This window comes from Gracilinanus agilis, chromosome 3 (genome assembly GCF_016433145.1).
Source record: "Gracilinanus agilis isolate LMUSP501 chromosome 3, AgileGrace, whole genome shotgun sequence".
Classification (NCBI taxonomy): Eukaryota; Metazoa; Chordata; class Mammalia; order Didelphimorphia; family Didelphidae; genus Gracilinanus; species Gracilinanus agilis.
This window is the reverse complement of record NC_058132.1, coordinates 227,217,005-227,232,537: the sequence shown is the minus strand read 5'-3', so window position 1 is coordinate 227,232,537 and position 15,533 is coordinate 227,217,005. Positions and strand designations below refer to the sequence as shown.

Below are 15,533 nucleotides of genomic sequence, written 5' to 3'. Positions count from 1 at the left end.
TTGAAGTATATTTTTTTGGATAATGGCTAATGCAGGAATTTGTTTTATTCGACTATACATATTTATAGTGAGTTTCATTTTTCATGCTTTCTCAATGGGCGGAGGAGGAAAGGTGAAGGGATAAAATTTGGAACTGAAAATAATACTGAATTTGAAAAAATAAAAATTCAGAAAAAATAGATCATTGTTGACACTGGTGAGAGCAGTGATGTTAGAAAGCAAGTTACCAAGGGTTGACAACTGAGTAATTATAGAGGAAGTGAAGTCATGGAATATAGAGTTTTTTCAAGGAGTTTGCCTGGGAAAGAGCAGAAACAGGAAATAGCTTGAAGGGAAAATAGGGCATAAGGAAGGTTTTTTAAGGATAGGTAAAACTCGAATATATTTAAAGGCAATAGAGAATAAATATATGGATAGAAAGAATGACTGAGGATATGGTCTGAAGACAGGAGGGGATAGGATCAAGCATACACATAGAAGGTTTGCCCTCAAAGGGTAACCAGGGAAAAAGAAGAAAGAGAAAGATGACATTAAAGGATTTTGACATGAAGAGAATTAAACAAGAGTGAGTTCATGTCAAATGGGCTCAGTTTTCTCAGCAAAGCAAAAGGCAAGGTCCTTATAAAAAAAGGAGAGGAGGTAAAAGCCATCCTAATGCCTCATCCCTACCTTGTTTTCTGGACAGAAAGACTGTTGCAGTTCAAGAGAGAAAGGGGATCCATCACTATAGATGCTCCTTATCTCTCACTTCAGCTCCCACTTCCTTGAGTGGTCTGGGACCTGAGCCATCCCAACTTGCTGTGAGTCATCCTTTGAGTGACCTAGGTTATCTTACAGCTTGGGGGCAACAGCATTGGATACCTACTTTTTAAAACTGCTTTATGGGGGCAGCTGGGTAGCTCGGTGGAGTGAGAGTCAGGCCTAGAGACAGGAGGTCCTAGGTTCAAACCCGGCCTCAGCCACTTCCCAGCTGTGTGACCCTGGGCAAGTCACTTGACCCCCATTGCCCACCCTTACCACTCTTCCACCTATGAGACAATACACCGAAGTACAAGGGTTTAAAAAAAAAATAAAAAATAAATATAAAAAAAAAAAAAGAAGAGTGAGTTAAATTTAAAAAAAAAAAAAAAAACTGCTTTATCTACAGGCTGAATTGGCCAGCAAGAGATACCAATTTCAAGTCATCCTTGTGCAGGTTTTCACATCTTGGTGAAATAAGAGAGGTATGACTTGAATGTTCTTCTTTTCTACTGATTTTCAAAAATGTATTTTAGGAAAGGAAAGATTTTCAATTATTGAATTATAGAGAATTTCTCTTAATACCTTTCTCATTAACTTTTTTTTCTCAACAAAGCATAATTTTGTTTACATCCTCAGCAAGGCATAATTTTATTTACATCTTTCCATGTAATAGTGCATTCCTGCTTTCTGGAGTTTCTTTAACACAAAGGTTGTATAACCGTTTGCTGTATATGTGGTTAAGATATCCCAGTCCGGTCAGGTCAAGGTTGCATTAGATGCTCTGCATTAAGATTGCTTGTACTTTAAATATTATGAACATTTTATTTTTCCTCGTAGACTTCTCAGGTTAAGCCAACTAACTCATCTGCAGAACTGGTTACTTATACTGAAGTACTTTAAGTATGTCTAATTGGTGTGGGCACTCCCTCTATCGACAGATTGCAATCCCTCTGTAACTTAGTATGTAGTCTTCAAGAATTTCTCTGGGCAAAAAACTCCTCATTCCTTGGCCCATCCAACTGATGAGCCTTTCTAAACTTAGAGAGGCCAGTCCTCCATTAACATATAGTCCATCCATCATAACAACCATACTTGAAGCCTTTCTGTGTGCCTAGCAAAAGCCTTCAAGAACCTGGGAGTCATTTCATTACAGTAGTGAACCAACAGAATACAACCTTATTGGAAGAATTTTTCTGATTAACTTTTCAAATATGAGCAAAATATTCAAACTTTTCCAATTGTAGATTATTTCTAGTTACCTTAATTTTAAGAATGATCATTGAATACTGTGACTTTTACTAATTCCTTACACAAATTTTGCCACTTGTCCTGACCCCTGATGACTTGAACATCTCCAGTATTTTAAAATTATTTCCCACTATTTTCTTTTTAAATTTAGTGGAACTTGATGCTTTGACATAATAGGAGTTATTCTAATAATAAAGAGTTAATACATTAAAAATCTGACTGCCTTCCTATGTTATTTATAATCAACTTTTTCCTTATATCAAGTAACAAAAGTTTTTTGCTGTAATTTTTACTTTGCTAGAAATTGATCAATTATCTAATAAAAATGTCTTATGTCTTTTATGTCTCTTTCACAGACTATTTTTTCTTTGTTTTTTTTTTCTTACCTGATGTTTCTTTTTTTCCTTTGTGGCTTAGCCTGATTTTTACTTTATGTGCTTTTCAAATTTGCCTTTTCCAAGTCCATTCATGTTTAATTGAAAATTGCTACATTTCATATTCTTTTGTTTTACACAAACATAATTGGCTTCTATGTTCAAAGCCCTGCATTCCTAGCATTGCTAGGATTTTTTCTGGTTTAAATTACCATTGTATTTAGCATGATATGATCACTTTAGTCTGCTTTTTCCTAGGCAAAGAATCTATAGAAGTCATGCCATTGCTTTAAAAATCTTTTTAAAAATTAGAAGCATGCATTTTGTTAAATTTCCTCAGTTAAATATTTAGAAAATATTTTTCTACTATTCTAATTCTAAAGAAATTTAAAATAAACAAATAAATAACAAGTAAATAAATGAAAAATAAAAATATTTTTCCAATATTCTAATTCTAAATAAATTTAGAAAAAAAATTAGATTATTTTCTTAAACTTACAGAAGAATGGCAAATCAGAAAGTGAATATTTCAGCCAGCCATATAAAACTCTTTTCCCAAAGAGATTGTGATTTAGCTGTTGCTTTGACTTATTTTCCAAGGTTTTTCTTTTTTAATTTACCTTTCTATATAACTTCAGAATTATAAATTGAATATTATGTCAAAATTAGCTTCTATATTCAAAGCCCTGCATTCCTAGCACTGCTAGGATTCTTTCTGGTTTAAATTACCATTGTATCCAGCATGATATGATCACTTTAGTCTGCTTGTTCATACATTTGAACTTGCTTGTTCAAACCACATAGGTTTGTCCTATGCTTAAAGCAAATTATAATTTTTTTCAATTAATTCAACAAAAGGAAAAAATGAAACACTAGCAATATTTTTTTCTTATCCTTTCTGAGGCAGAGTCTTTTTTGGAAATTCATAAACCCTGTAAATCTTTCAAAGACCCAGCAGCCTCACCCTACTGCTCAGCAGGTGCTACAGAGATGTCTCATGTTACCTTATAAATTAAACTACCATTTATAAGTACTGTGAAATTTTACAATGAATTAAGTAGTATCCTTATCATCATAAGTAGGACAATCTGGATTCATTTATTTATTTATTTTTGCTAATTGGTAAAATTTGGCACAGCAACAATAATGCACTTAGTGGTCTAAAAGAAGTAATGCGTAATTCATATCCCTAAACACTCAAACTCATTTGCAACCTCAGGAACAACCTTATACCTAAGGTGGCAGCCCACACAGTATATTTTGCAAGATGCCTCAAGGTCTTTCTGGCTATCCAAAAACAGCTTCTTTGCTGACTTGCTCTTCTATTTAGTCAGAAATTAACTATTAATGTCAGTAGGACTATTTTTGAAAAGCCAGGGTTAAATTCACTTGTTACTTGAGAGAGGAGGAAAGCTTCTAGAGGAAGGAGATAATCTCTGCCCAAGCCTTCTTCCATTAGTGCGTATTAAGTTCTTTATTAGGTTCCCTTGATATCACCATGAAAGGCAGAGACACAAGGAAGCTGATTTTTTTAATGGGAACATATAAGTGAGGGAAACCATCTGTCAATTACTAAGAATTTTTTAAGCACTTACTTTGTTCCAGGCATTGTGCTAAATTTTGGCAATACAAAGAAAAATCAAAAGCTTAATTTGCCCTTAAGGAGTTTGCTTGGGTAGCATGGAGGCAAGCTTGATGAGATGAGAGTAAAAGACCCTTGGGCTGCCAGATCCAACCAGAGTACAGAATTAGCGAGATAATATGGAAGAGATGGGTAAGGTGAATGTGGCTAACCTAGAACCAGAGCCTAGCCATCCAGGGAAGCAATTGACTCTTCTTTGCCTATATCTCCATTCCTTTCTCTGTCATCCTTCCCTGAAGTCTCTCCATACTTCAAACCTAGAACAGCTCTGGAAAGTACTAAAAACAAAAATGCAAACATAAATATGACTTGTGCAAATACAAGGTCTAACAACTTATTAATTTTATTTAAAAGTTAAAATTAACAAGTTATTGATTTTAATTGTGCCAATCATGCCAATTAAACAAAAATCCAGCAAAATCATTATTCCACTTGGCTGTTGCCTTCCAGGTCCTCCAAATTCTAATGAGATATAGAAAATATGGAAATAAGCTTATTTTTTTCCCTAAATATTCACACATTCTTTGTATAGATGGGAGGGTGACAAGGAAACTTTTGGAAAAATTGGAAATTTTTGTTTGAGTGATAAATATATGTGCTTGGAATTTTTAGCTTTTTAGTTTTATAATCAAGAAGATCATTTTAAAAGAATATGTTTGAGAGCCAGTCCTAGAGGCATGAGGTCCTAGGTTCAAATCTGGCTTCAGATACTTCCTAGCTGTGCGATCCTGGGCAAGTTACTTAACCCCCATTGCCCAGCCCTTAACACTTGGTTTTAGTATTTATTAAGACCAAATCTGATGAGTGCTTTTTCATTCATTCATTCCCTCATTCATTTCAGCATTAACATAATGCTTAACATTACTCTTGGCCTTCCTTCTTCCCTTTGTCAACCATGCTTCTCTTTTTCATCTCTACAGAGGGGAAAAGAAGAGCAAAGATGATAATGAAAAAGAATAGCATAAGGGAAAGAAAACATAAAATTGAATGTAACCAGTGTTATGTTATATACCCCTAGTAATGAAAATTTTGGAACTAAGACCATAAGTGAAATTATGTTTTGATTCTTTGGTGAGGAGGGTGGTGTGTATGTGTGTGTAATCTAAAACTACATAGTTATATGCATAAGCCACCCATTTATATTACCTGTTACAAATAGCTAACTACCCATTTATATTCATTTATTTATATAATAAAACCAGGGAAAACAGCCAACTCTATAAAAGATGCTATTGAAAGGCTAAAAGCAGAGGAATGTATAGTCCCTTGTTTCTTAACTGTTCAGTCAAATTCACTTATATTTTCTGGTGTATTTAGCAAATCATTAATTATAATAACCTTAGTGCTCTAAGATAGGGGTTTTAATACTCTGGTTTAATTTATTTTTATACTTATGTTTCAGTATATGTAATTCTATGTATTTGGTTTCCTTTATAACCCTGTGTATTTTATGTATTAAAATAGTCTGAGAAGGGATTCATAGGCTTAACCAGATTATAGAAGGAATACATATTACAGAAAAGGTTAAGAACCCTGCTCTAAGACTAGAAATCACATAGAAAGTGTCATCTTGTAATTGTAAAGGAAGTTTCTTCATCTGGGAGTTACTTACATTGATAAAATCACAGGTCCAGTCCCTATCCCAATCCTTATCCTATTTCAGAGGCAGTTTTTATTAACAAAATTGCACGTGTCATTTTAAAACTAATATTTACTTTTTCTTAAAATTTCAGATTTATTTAAGTGGATTTCTTCCAAAGTTTGACTCTGATCACTCTTTGACAAATCTTTCAACCCCAGAAAGGAGTTTTATCTTCATAAATAATCGACCAGTACATCAGAAAGACATCTTAAAGGTAACCACAGTTTTGTAAAATTAAAAAGTAATGTGAATCAAAACTAGGTATACTGTTATTTACAAAAGGAGATTGAGTATTTTATAAGGACTAGAATCTTTTTTTTTTTTAAATTCCTTTGAATCACAAAGCCTAGTAGCTTTGGGAAATTGGATTTTTCTCTGATCATAGTAGTTTGAATTTTCATATACAATGCAAGGTGCCTAAGTAGGAACTTTAGAATAGAGATTGCTCCTTCATATTTTATCTGCCATCACTTCACTTCACTTTCTTTTCTTTTTTTTTTTTTTAAACCCTTACCTTCTGTCTTGGAAGGCAGAAGAGTGGTAAGGGTTAGTGGCTTGCCCAGGGTCACACTACTAGGAAGTATCTGAAGTCAGATTTAAACCCAGGACCTCCCAGGTCTGGGCCTGACTCTCAATCCACTGAGCCACCTAGCTGCCCTCCTATCATTTCACTTTCATTGATAAATATATTCTTGTGTTCATGATTTTTAAATTAGTGTTGGTCTCTATTTTCCAATTCATTCTAACAAATTCGCTATTTGTATTTGTAGTTAATTCGTCATTACTACACTGAGAAATGCCTAAAAGAGTCAACTCGTTCTTATCCAGTTTTCTTCATGAAAATTGTTGTGCCTGCAGCTGATGTGGATGTAAATTTGACACCTGATAAAAGCCAAGTATTATTACAAAATAAGGTAACATAATTTAATATATATTCCTCAAGCTATAACTCTTGTTTGTGGGAAAAGGTGAAATCTGAGGAAGAATTTTACTAAAGTTTTAATTTATAAACTTTTGACAGGTATGACCAGAACATCTTATCCCAGTCCTAAGACTTAAAGAAATTAGGCTAAGTTTGACCTCCTCCTTGATATAACTTTGCAGAGCTTTCTTTTAGCTCTTCTTCCCCTCTGTCTGAATAACTTTCTGTATTCCATATCAGAAGAGGGAATGGGAGAAAAGTAAAAGAAGATAAAGGAGGGAAGAAGAAGATAAGGGAAAAGAATTATAAGAGGAAGAAGACACCCTTTAGAGTTTGAAAAAAGATAGTTTTACTATAAATAAAAGGAAGTATTCAATTTATGGAACTCATTAGCCCAAAGACCAACTTATAGACTGAAAAATATAAATAGGTTCAAGAAGACTTATGTAGAATTCATTGATCCATAATAGGTTATTAGAGAACACTAAGGATGACTACCAGATTAAAGTCTTAACCTGTGGGAGTCATGAAGAGCAGTAATGCCTTACATATAACATCATTTAGTGTCGTTATCAGAAACAAAATACTGCACTGGCCTATGAAACTGACCTACTTATTTATGTTTGTATAGTTAGCCATATTGACTTTCTATATTTTTTTTTTAATTTTAAATGCATCTGATGAAGATCAGAGATTACAAAACTGAATGGTCGTATGAAAATGGACTTTGTAGAATTATTCATAGAGCTACATGTTTAAATACAGATTCTTAATAAATAAATGCAGATGTTCTCTTATTTTTGCCACATTTCCTACACATCTATTATTTGTTTTCATAAATGATTTATTTTAACATTTGGTGACTTTTGTTTTTAGGAATCTGTTTTAATTGCTGTTGAAAATGTGTTGACATCATGGTATGGACCACTAACTAGTACAAATTCTCATGAAAATAATAAAGCAGATGTTTCCTCAGTTGACATGGCTGTTAACAGAACAGTACAAACAGATGTGGATGTTAATGAAATGGAATCATCTGGAAATAGTAATTCAAATGTGGATATTTCAACCTTTTCAGTCCAACATGACATGCAGAATTGTGAATCAGGAAATAACACTGAGGTCTGCTTAAAACATCAGATAATTTGTCATGATAATCTTCATGGTTTTGATGGTGACATTTCTAGCACTGATAAGATAAATCAAAATACATTTCAAGACGTCTTCATAAGTAATTTTTCATCATGTAAGAACCAGAGCCAACATAATGAAACTTTTAATCTAAATGCTCTAAAACATGTTCAGTCTATAAATGGCAGTGGAGATGGTCCTATTAATGAGGTGGGGAAAAATGCTGAAGCAACAATATCTGAAATATCTTTTGAAATCTGTGCAGATGACTGGAGTAAGGGAAATGCATTTAAAAATTCAGTAGGAAAGACCATTGAACCTGTGGAAATTTTTGTACCACCAGCAAAAAGTTTAACATCTGATCTAAATAAAAACTGTAATCAACAAAATCCTGAACAGAAAAGTCCCAGTGAAAAGAAATCAAATGTGATAGATGACAAATGTGGGCAGCTTACAGCCTATGACTTAATTAGCAGTCGAGTAATTAAGAAGCCAATTTCAGCAAGAGACCTTTTTATTCAAGATCAGCGTTCAAAATTTCTCAGTGAAAATTCAAAGATACGTCTAGAGGATATGACAGTACAAGCTGAAGAACTGTGGAAGACATTGAGTGAAGAGGAAAGAATAAAGTAAGTTTCCAGATCTTACATGTGACCAGAATACTTAGTTGTTTCCATTCTATATGACTCATTAGGTGAAAAAAGTAAAATAAATGTTAATTACTTATGAAAAAAGGAAATGGAAAATTATTTTCTGGCATGTCTAGAATCCTTTCCTGGCATTATATTGTTTCTAATTTTCTTTCTGTGTAGGCTCTTACTGTTTTCTGCTTTATTAAATCGGGTGTTACAGATTTTCCATTCCACTTTTCAATTTAAAACAACACTTCCCTTATTTATTTGTCTTACTTAAATGATATATCATTTTACTACATCTAGATTGTAGCACTTATCTAGGCAACTCAAAAGAGTTAATATCCCAATATTCTATACATTTGCATGATGTAGTATTTATGGTTCTATTTATTCATTTCTGAATAGTTGCTACCCATTATGTCTGAACACAGAAATCATTTTTTTAATTAGATGACCAGAACCAATATTCAGAAAATAAAATGGCGTTCTTAATTGATAGAGCAGAAATTCTTAATTTTTTGTGTGTCATAAGGCCTTTTAACAGTCTGGTGAAGCCTGTGTACTCGTCATAATTAAAATTTTAAATGCATAAATCAAATGCAGGATTAAAAAGGAAACCAAATTTAATGAAATATAGTTATAAGAATATATATATTTTTAAAGCTCACAGACCTCAAGTTAAGAACCTTTGCTTTAAATAGGCATAGCATATTTTACATAATCCAGTACAACAGAAAATGACTTATTCCAATTATTTTATTAGATTTGCCTCTCTGGTATCAAGAAGTTGACATATAATCAGATATTTGTGGAGCAAATATTTGAAATTTTTACCACTTGTTGTCTTAAAGTGCATGCATCCACAAATATTTGTATGTATACATGTATATATATGCATGTTTATGTATGTGTGTATATATGCATTTGTTTACATTTACACAAAAATATATATGGCCCATCCTCAGATTTGATTATGAGTAAAATTCAGTTTTTTTTTAAAGCCTGGTATTTAAAAATAGCCATTGCTCATTCTCCCTTTTCTGTGTTTCAATCTTTTTAAAGTTGTTTTTTTCCTTATAGATATATAAATATTTGTGAGAATTGAGAACTCCATTATATCCTATTCTGTTCTTCCTGGAGCAGTCACTGGTATCCATTATTTTAGTGAAAAATGACCAGAATCCATTCCTTTTTTTAAAAAAAATAAAAACCCTTACCTTCCATTTTATAGTCAATACTGTATATTGGTTCTAAGGCAGAAGAGTGGTAAGAGTTAGGCAATGGTGTGACTTGCCTAGAGTAACACAACTAGGAAGTGTCTAAGAAAATATTTGAACCCAGAACCTCCTATCTCTAGGCCTGATAAATACTTCTTTTTAAGTTTTTGTACTCTCCTATGCTCTTTCTGTATTATAAGTACTTTGTACTCATTTGTAAAAATGTTCCAAAACATCTCAATGATAATAGGAAAGGCTTTGTTTTCCCCTTGATCTTTATTCATTAGAGCTCTGACATGGGGAATCAAGCCTTCCAGATCATTGGCTAGCTGGATTCCTGAGATAGAAGCTGACTTTCTCAGCAATTAGTTCTGTAAAATCAGAAAAGGATACCAAAATGAAAGATAATTCTCTTTTCCTTTATGGGCAACATGTATGTTTTCATTTTATCTCTGCATAACCTTCTGTCATTCCTTATTTCTCCTGTCTACATTTATTCCTACTTCGTAGGGAATACTAGTTGCTAGGTAGGGAGAAAAGTTTAAAGGTGTTTTTTTTATACTTTTAGGCACATGATATTTTGGCTCTAACATTTCAGAATGTATATGTTCTCATGGTGATACGGTCACTTGAGGAAAGTCTAGGTTCTTCTGTGTTACAGATTTTAATTTAGTGTTTTAAGTTGCTTTCCTTTGTATGAACTGCTAAAGAGCAAATAATATTTAGAATAATAATAGTTCTTCCATGGAACTGCATCCCTAATCTATTGTGTACCAGGCCCTGAGCTATTCACAAGGGATACAAAATGAAAAGAGTTCAGGTCCTATCCTAAAGGAGATTACATTTTAATTGGAAGAGATGGCAGAAATAAGGGAGTATGCTGTTCAGGATAGGGGTAGTATTGTGGTTTGAAAACCACAATAGTTTTAGGATAGTTGAGGGAGTAGTTGACATACATTTTTCTAGTAATAATGGCAGTATTGATTTCAGAAGAGGAGACTCAGGGATTTAGAGGATACATAGTGCAATAGAGTTGACAGGTGAGAATATAGAGAATAAAGCGTGTGGCCAGAACTTGCAATAATGTAGTCGATAATATGAGTGCCCACCAGTGAGGATTTGGTGAGGTTCAAAGATGAAAGTTTCAGTAGTATCTTAACTTTGAAATATTTCATTCAAATGAGTCTGGTCCCAGAGGCAGGGAAGAAGGTGAGAAGACATATTCCCTAAACAACAGATCTAAACATTTTGTTGTTACCTGATGAAAAGAAAAAACACCTCCAAAAAACTATAAGCAAAATTTTTTCTAAAATGGAATTTTTAGAATTCCAGGTGGGGAATAATGAAGATGTGGCCCTCCTCCTCCTTCCAAGAAATCTTGAAAGGTAGTAAAGACTAGTAGGTCATGAAGAGCTTCAAATGCTAAAAAGAGGATTTTCATCTGATTCTATAGACAAAACAGTGTTGATGAGTTTGTTGAGCAGGGAAGTAACATAATTAGACCAACTTCACTTTAAGGTGCTAGCTGAAATATAAATTGGAATGGAGATAGACTTAAGACAGGGAGATCTAAGACACTATTGCATTAGTTCAGGTGAGAGGCAATGAGGACCTGAACTAGAGTGGTAACTATATAATGTAAGAGTAGAAAGAAGCAATAAGATTTGGTTGAGGATGACACTGAGATAACTAACTAATAAGCCTGGATAACTGGAAGAATAATAATATTACAGTCTTTGACTGTAATAGGAAATCTGAAATAGGAAGACTGTAATAGGAAGATAGGTTTGTCAGGGGTAGAGGGTGAAAGATAATGAGATTCTTTTTTGGAAATACCTCTGAGATAGCCAATTTGAAACATCTAGTAGGCGGTCGATATGAGACTAGAATCATTGGTCTAGAATTATTTCAGTGTAGATGTGGGAGTCATCAACATAGACATGGTAATTAAACCCATGAGAGCTAATGAGTCCACCAAGGGATATAGAAAAAATAAGGACCAGGACAAAGCCTTTGATGAGCATTCACAGGAGACATGACATGGATGATGAGCTAACAAAGAAGACTAAGAAGGGGCAGTCAGTTAAGAGAAAAAATAGGAGAGAGCAACTTTACAAAAACCCAGATAGCCAAGAATATCTAGAAAAAGAATGTGTTCATGTCAAATGCTACAAAGATTCATTAGATTGATGAGGGGTGAGAAAAGGACCATTAGGTTTGCCAGTTAAAAGATCATCAACAACTTCAGAGGAAAATTTCAGTAAAATGATGAGAACATGTGGAGTTAGAAGAGAGTGAGAGGAGAGGAGGAGGTTGATGCATTGAAGGTAGATTTTTTTTTCAAAGAAGTTTGGCTGGAAAAAGGAGAAAGAATAGAGGTGATGGGATCTAGTAAATATATATTTTTTTAAGTTTGGGAAGACTTGGAATTGTTTGTAAAGTGGAGAAGGAACCAGTAGATAAAAAAAGGGGGGAAATTAAAGTGATAGGATAATAGTAGCAGCAGTCTTCTGGGAAAAAGAGAAGGGAAGGGAGTTGAAGAGTACACACAGTGGAATAAGCTTGGTGAGGAGGGCCACCTTTTCAATAGGGCCTGGAGGAAATGAGATAAGATGAGAAGAAATAGTTCTCAGAAGAGGAGTGGAGAGGAGTTCTGGCAGAAAGCCTCTTTTCTTAAATAAGGCCCTCAAGTGAGATGGTGGGGGAAAAGATGCTGTTGGAGGCTTGAAGAGAGGTAACATTTGGAACAACCTCTGAAGACTCAGAAAGATCATCTTGCTGCATAAAGAGGGCCAAGCTGTAATTGTATAATATGCCCTTGTATGAGATCTATGTAATCAAATGTTCAACTGTTTTCATTGTTCTACCCTGTTGCTAAAATACTAGAACAGAGCTGGAATAGGAAATAGAAGAAATTGCAATTAATTCAAATGGCATAGAAGTTAACTTATATCATTAAAATTATCTGCCCTAATGAGATTATTAGTCTTTTTTTTTATCTGTGGAAGAGGTAAAAAATAAATATTTATATAAGTGCTTGCTATGTGCCAGGCATTTTTTAAATGCTTCACAAATATTGTTTAATCCTCAAAACCCTTCAAAGTAGGTCCTGATATAATTCCATTTTTTACAGTTGAGGAAATGGAAGCAAACAGGTTAAATGACTTGCCCAGGATCACACAATTAGTATCTAAAGGTGCTTTTAAACTCAGGTCTTCCTGACTCCACGCCTATAGCTCTGTCCATTGCACCACCTAGTTTCCTCTTTTTTTTCTGACAGTTTTTACCATTTTCTTAAATCTATCAATCTATTGAGTGAAGCTTTTTAGGTACATTCTCCTACCCCTTAACTTTGTCTCACCCTTGCCATCTATCCAGATACCACAAAGTAGTGATATACGTTTTCATTAAGTTTTTTTTTTTATCATCCATGTGATTATGCAAGACCCTTAGATTAAGTAAACAAATATGTACTCAAGACCAACACAGCCATGTTGATTATTTTGGGATTCTATTACATTAAATACTATTCACAAAATACCCTCCCTTTTCTTATCTGCATCTTCAAATCATCTTCTTTATCCTGGCCTGTTGGTCTCAGTTGAAACTTATCCAGTTTCAGTTTCTCTCTAAGTGTACTTAAAATTAAGTTTTATTGTAACCATAAAGTTCTCAAGACAGTTATAATGTGAGGTAGGTGCTAAAATTATACCCATTTTATGGTTGAGGAAACAGAGATTTTCAGTGACTTGGTAAGTCTTCTAAGGTAATAAAACTAGTAAGTGTCTTAGGCTAGATTGAATCCTGGGTTTTCCTTATTCCAAATACAGTGTTTTATCCACTGCATCAACAGAGATATACCATAAGGAGGGAGCTATAACATAAGAAGTCTACTAGAAATAGCAAAATTGCCCATTTAATCCCACATTTTAACTTCTCAGTGACAGATTTTTATTTTATCTGCCTCTAAAGGGAACTCTTAGACATTTTATTTCCCTTTTTTTCTTCTGAACCAGGCAAATTCTTCATCACCTTCTGAAGTTCTAGAATTAAGACTAATGCATGTATTTTTTTATATTATCAGAATTACCAGTTTGTGGAAAGGAAGATATAAACAAAAATTACATAATGTAAAGAGACACAGATTGGTTATATTGTGCACTAAAGGAGGAAGTATTCATATTCCATCTAAGTGTAGAATGATGTAGAAGAATCTCTTTGGGTAGTGACTTTGCTTTTCATAATATTAAAATTAAATTTATTCTGTAGGATATGTATACAAACATGAAGAAACAATTCACAGCTTGGAACTAAAGACCTTACTATAGAAAATATGGGGAAATTTTTTTCATTACTGTCTGAAGAAGATAAGGAGTAATGATTCTAGAATTCCTGAGGCTATTCTTTTGCAGGCTACATAAAACTAACCAGATTATGCTAGTTCCTACTTATAGACCACTGCATTCTGACAGTATTCCAAAGACTGGAAACATACTAGAAATGCCTTTCCCAGTGTAGAGAAACATAAGATTCTGTGATGCAGATGACAGAAGTCTATGGAATGTCCAAACTCCTACACTAGGTTCTCCTATCTGGGCATGTGGACACCTACTTACTCTTTTGACTGGCTTGCTTTTTCCAACCTATTCTCATAATCTGCTCAGTTCCCAGAGAAGGACCACTATAGTGAAGTTACATTTGAGATGCTCACAGAGTCCTAGGAGTAAATCTGTTGAAAGGGAATTACATTCTCCTCCTTTCCACTTTAGCTTTTGATCCCCACTGGTATATTTCCATTTACACAAACAAAGCAACTCACGATGATGATACTTTTGTTTTAAATATAGCTATTCACTTAATAGGGAAAAAAATCACAGGTACTACTCATATGCATATACTCAAATGCAGAAATAATAAATTTATAACCGTGCATACACAAAGCTAGGCTTCACTACCTTGCTAGTTTCCCAGTATCTGTGAGGGAAAGTAGACACAATCTTAGAGAAAACTGTTAGTAAAACAAGAGGAAGGAAAACTCATGTGTTCAGGGTGACTTACAAGTCTGGACTACAGGAATTTATGTCATTGACCCATTTAAAAACGACTTTCAAACAAACCACCTCTATTTAACTGCTTGTCAGCTAGTCTCATTACCCTTCAACTATGCAAGTCTTTTCTCCTCTACTTGAACCTGAGTTTAAATTTAGCCTCAGACAGTTACTACCTCTGTGACCCTGGACAAGTTGTTTATCTTCTATTTGCATCAGTACAGTGCTTGGCACATAGTAGGTTCTCTATAAATGTTTTTTTTCTTCCTTTCTCCAGTATAGCATTTACAAGCTCTTTCAACTTACATTCACCATTACAAGGGCATTTAAAAAGTGTTATACTGTTGAATTGGCTAGAATTAGCTAGTTTCCTCTGAGCTAGAGAATTGCAAAGATCATCACACTGGCTTACAGACTGCATCATCCATTTATAACAGAACTCAAAGCAAAACAATTCAGCTTGCCTCTCTCGGCAAAGTTAGTCAGCCTCACCAGGATCCTGAGGAGTCATTCTATTAGCTTTCATTAGCTCTTCTTATCAAAACAACTCAGAACTTCTTTCCTCTTTCTGCTTTACCCTCTCAAACCAGAGGGGTAGCAAAGAGCAACATTTGTTTCACTTCCCTCAAGGACAGTAACTGGAATATAAGTTTTCTTCAACCAGTCAAGAAATAACAGCTTAAGCTTTCTTGTCTTCTGACTGCTCATGCTACTGCTTTCTTCAAATGGCTCCAGCAAAGGTGTATTTAACTCCTGCTGAGTCTTTCCTCTTCTGACAAATCCTTCATTCTTTTCCCTCCACTATCTTAGCCTCTCCAGCTTCACTTATGAAGTAACTGCTGGCCACATTTCCCCTTTGAAATCAACAGTCCATATTTAATCATGCCTCAGATTCCAAGTAGCTATAATTTTTTTTAAGTTATTTGCAGTCAG

At 34.1% G+C, this 15,533-nt stretch overlaps 1 protein-coding gene across 5 annotated transcripts in view; it reads left to right on the top strand.

Moving 5' to 3' along the window:
• Positions 1–15,533, top strand: part of PMS1 (PMS1 homolog 1, mismatch repair system component) — a 105,530-nt gene that overhangs the window by 76,515 nt on the left and 13,482 nt on the right. For all 5 annotated transcript variants that reach the window (XM_044669702.1, XM_044669704.1, XM_044669701.1 and 2 more), the window contains 3 exons: positions 5,739–5,861; positions 6,418–6,561; positions 7,446–8,329. In XM_044669702.1, the coding sequence (XP_044525637.1) occupies positions 5,739–5,861; positions 6,418–6,561; positions 7,446–8,329 (1,151 nt within the window). The remainder of the gene's footprint in view (positions 1–5,738; positions 5,862–6,417; positions 6,562–7,445; positions 8,330–15,533) is intronic.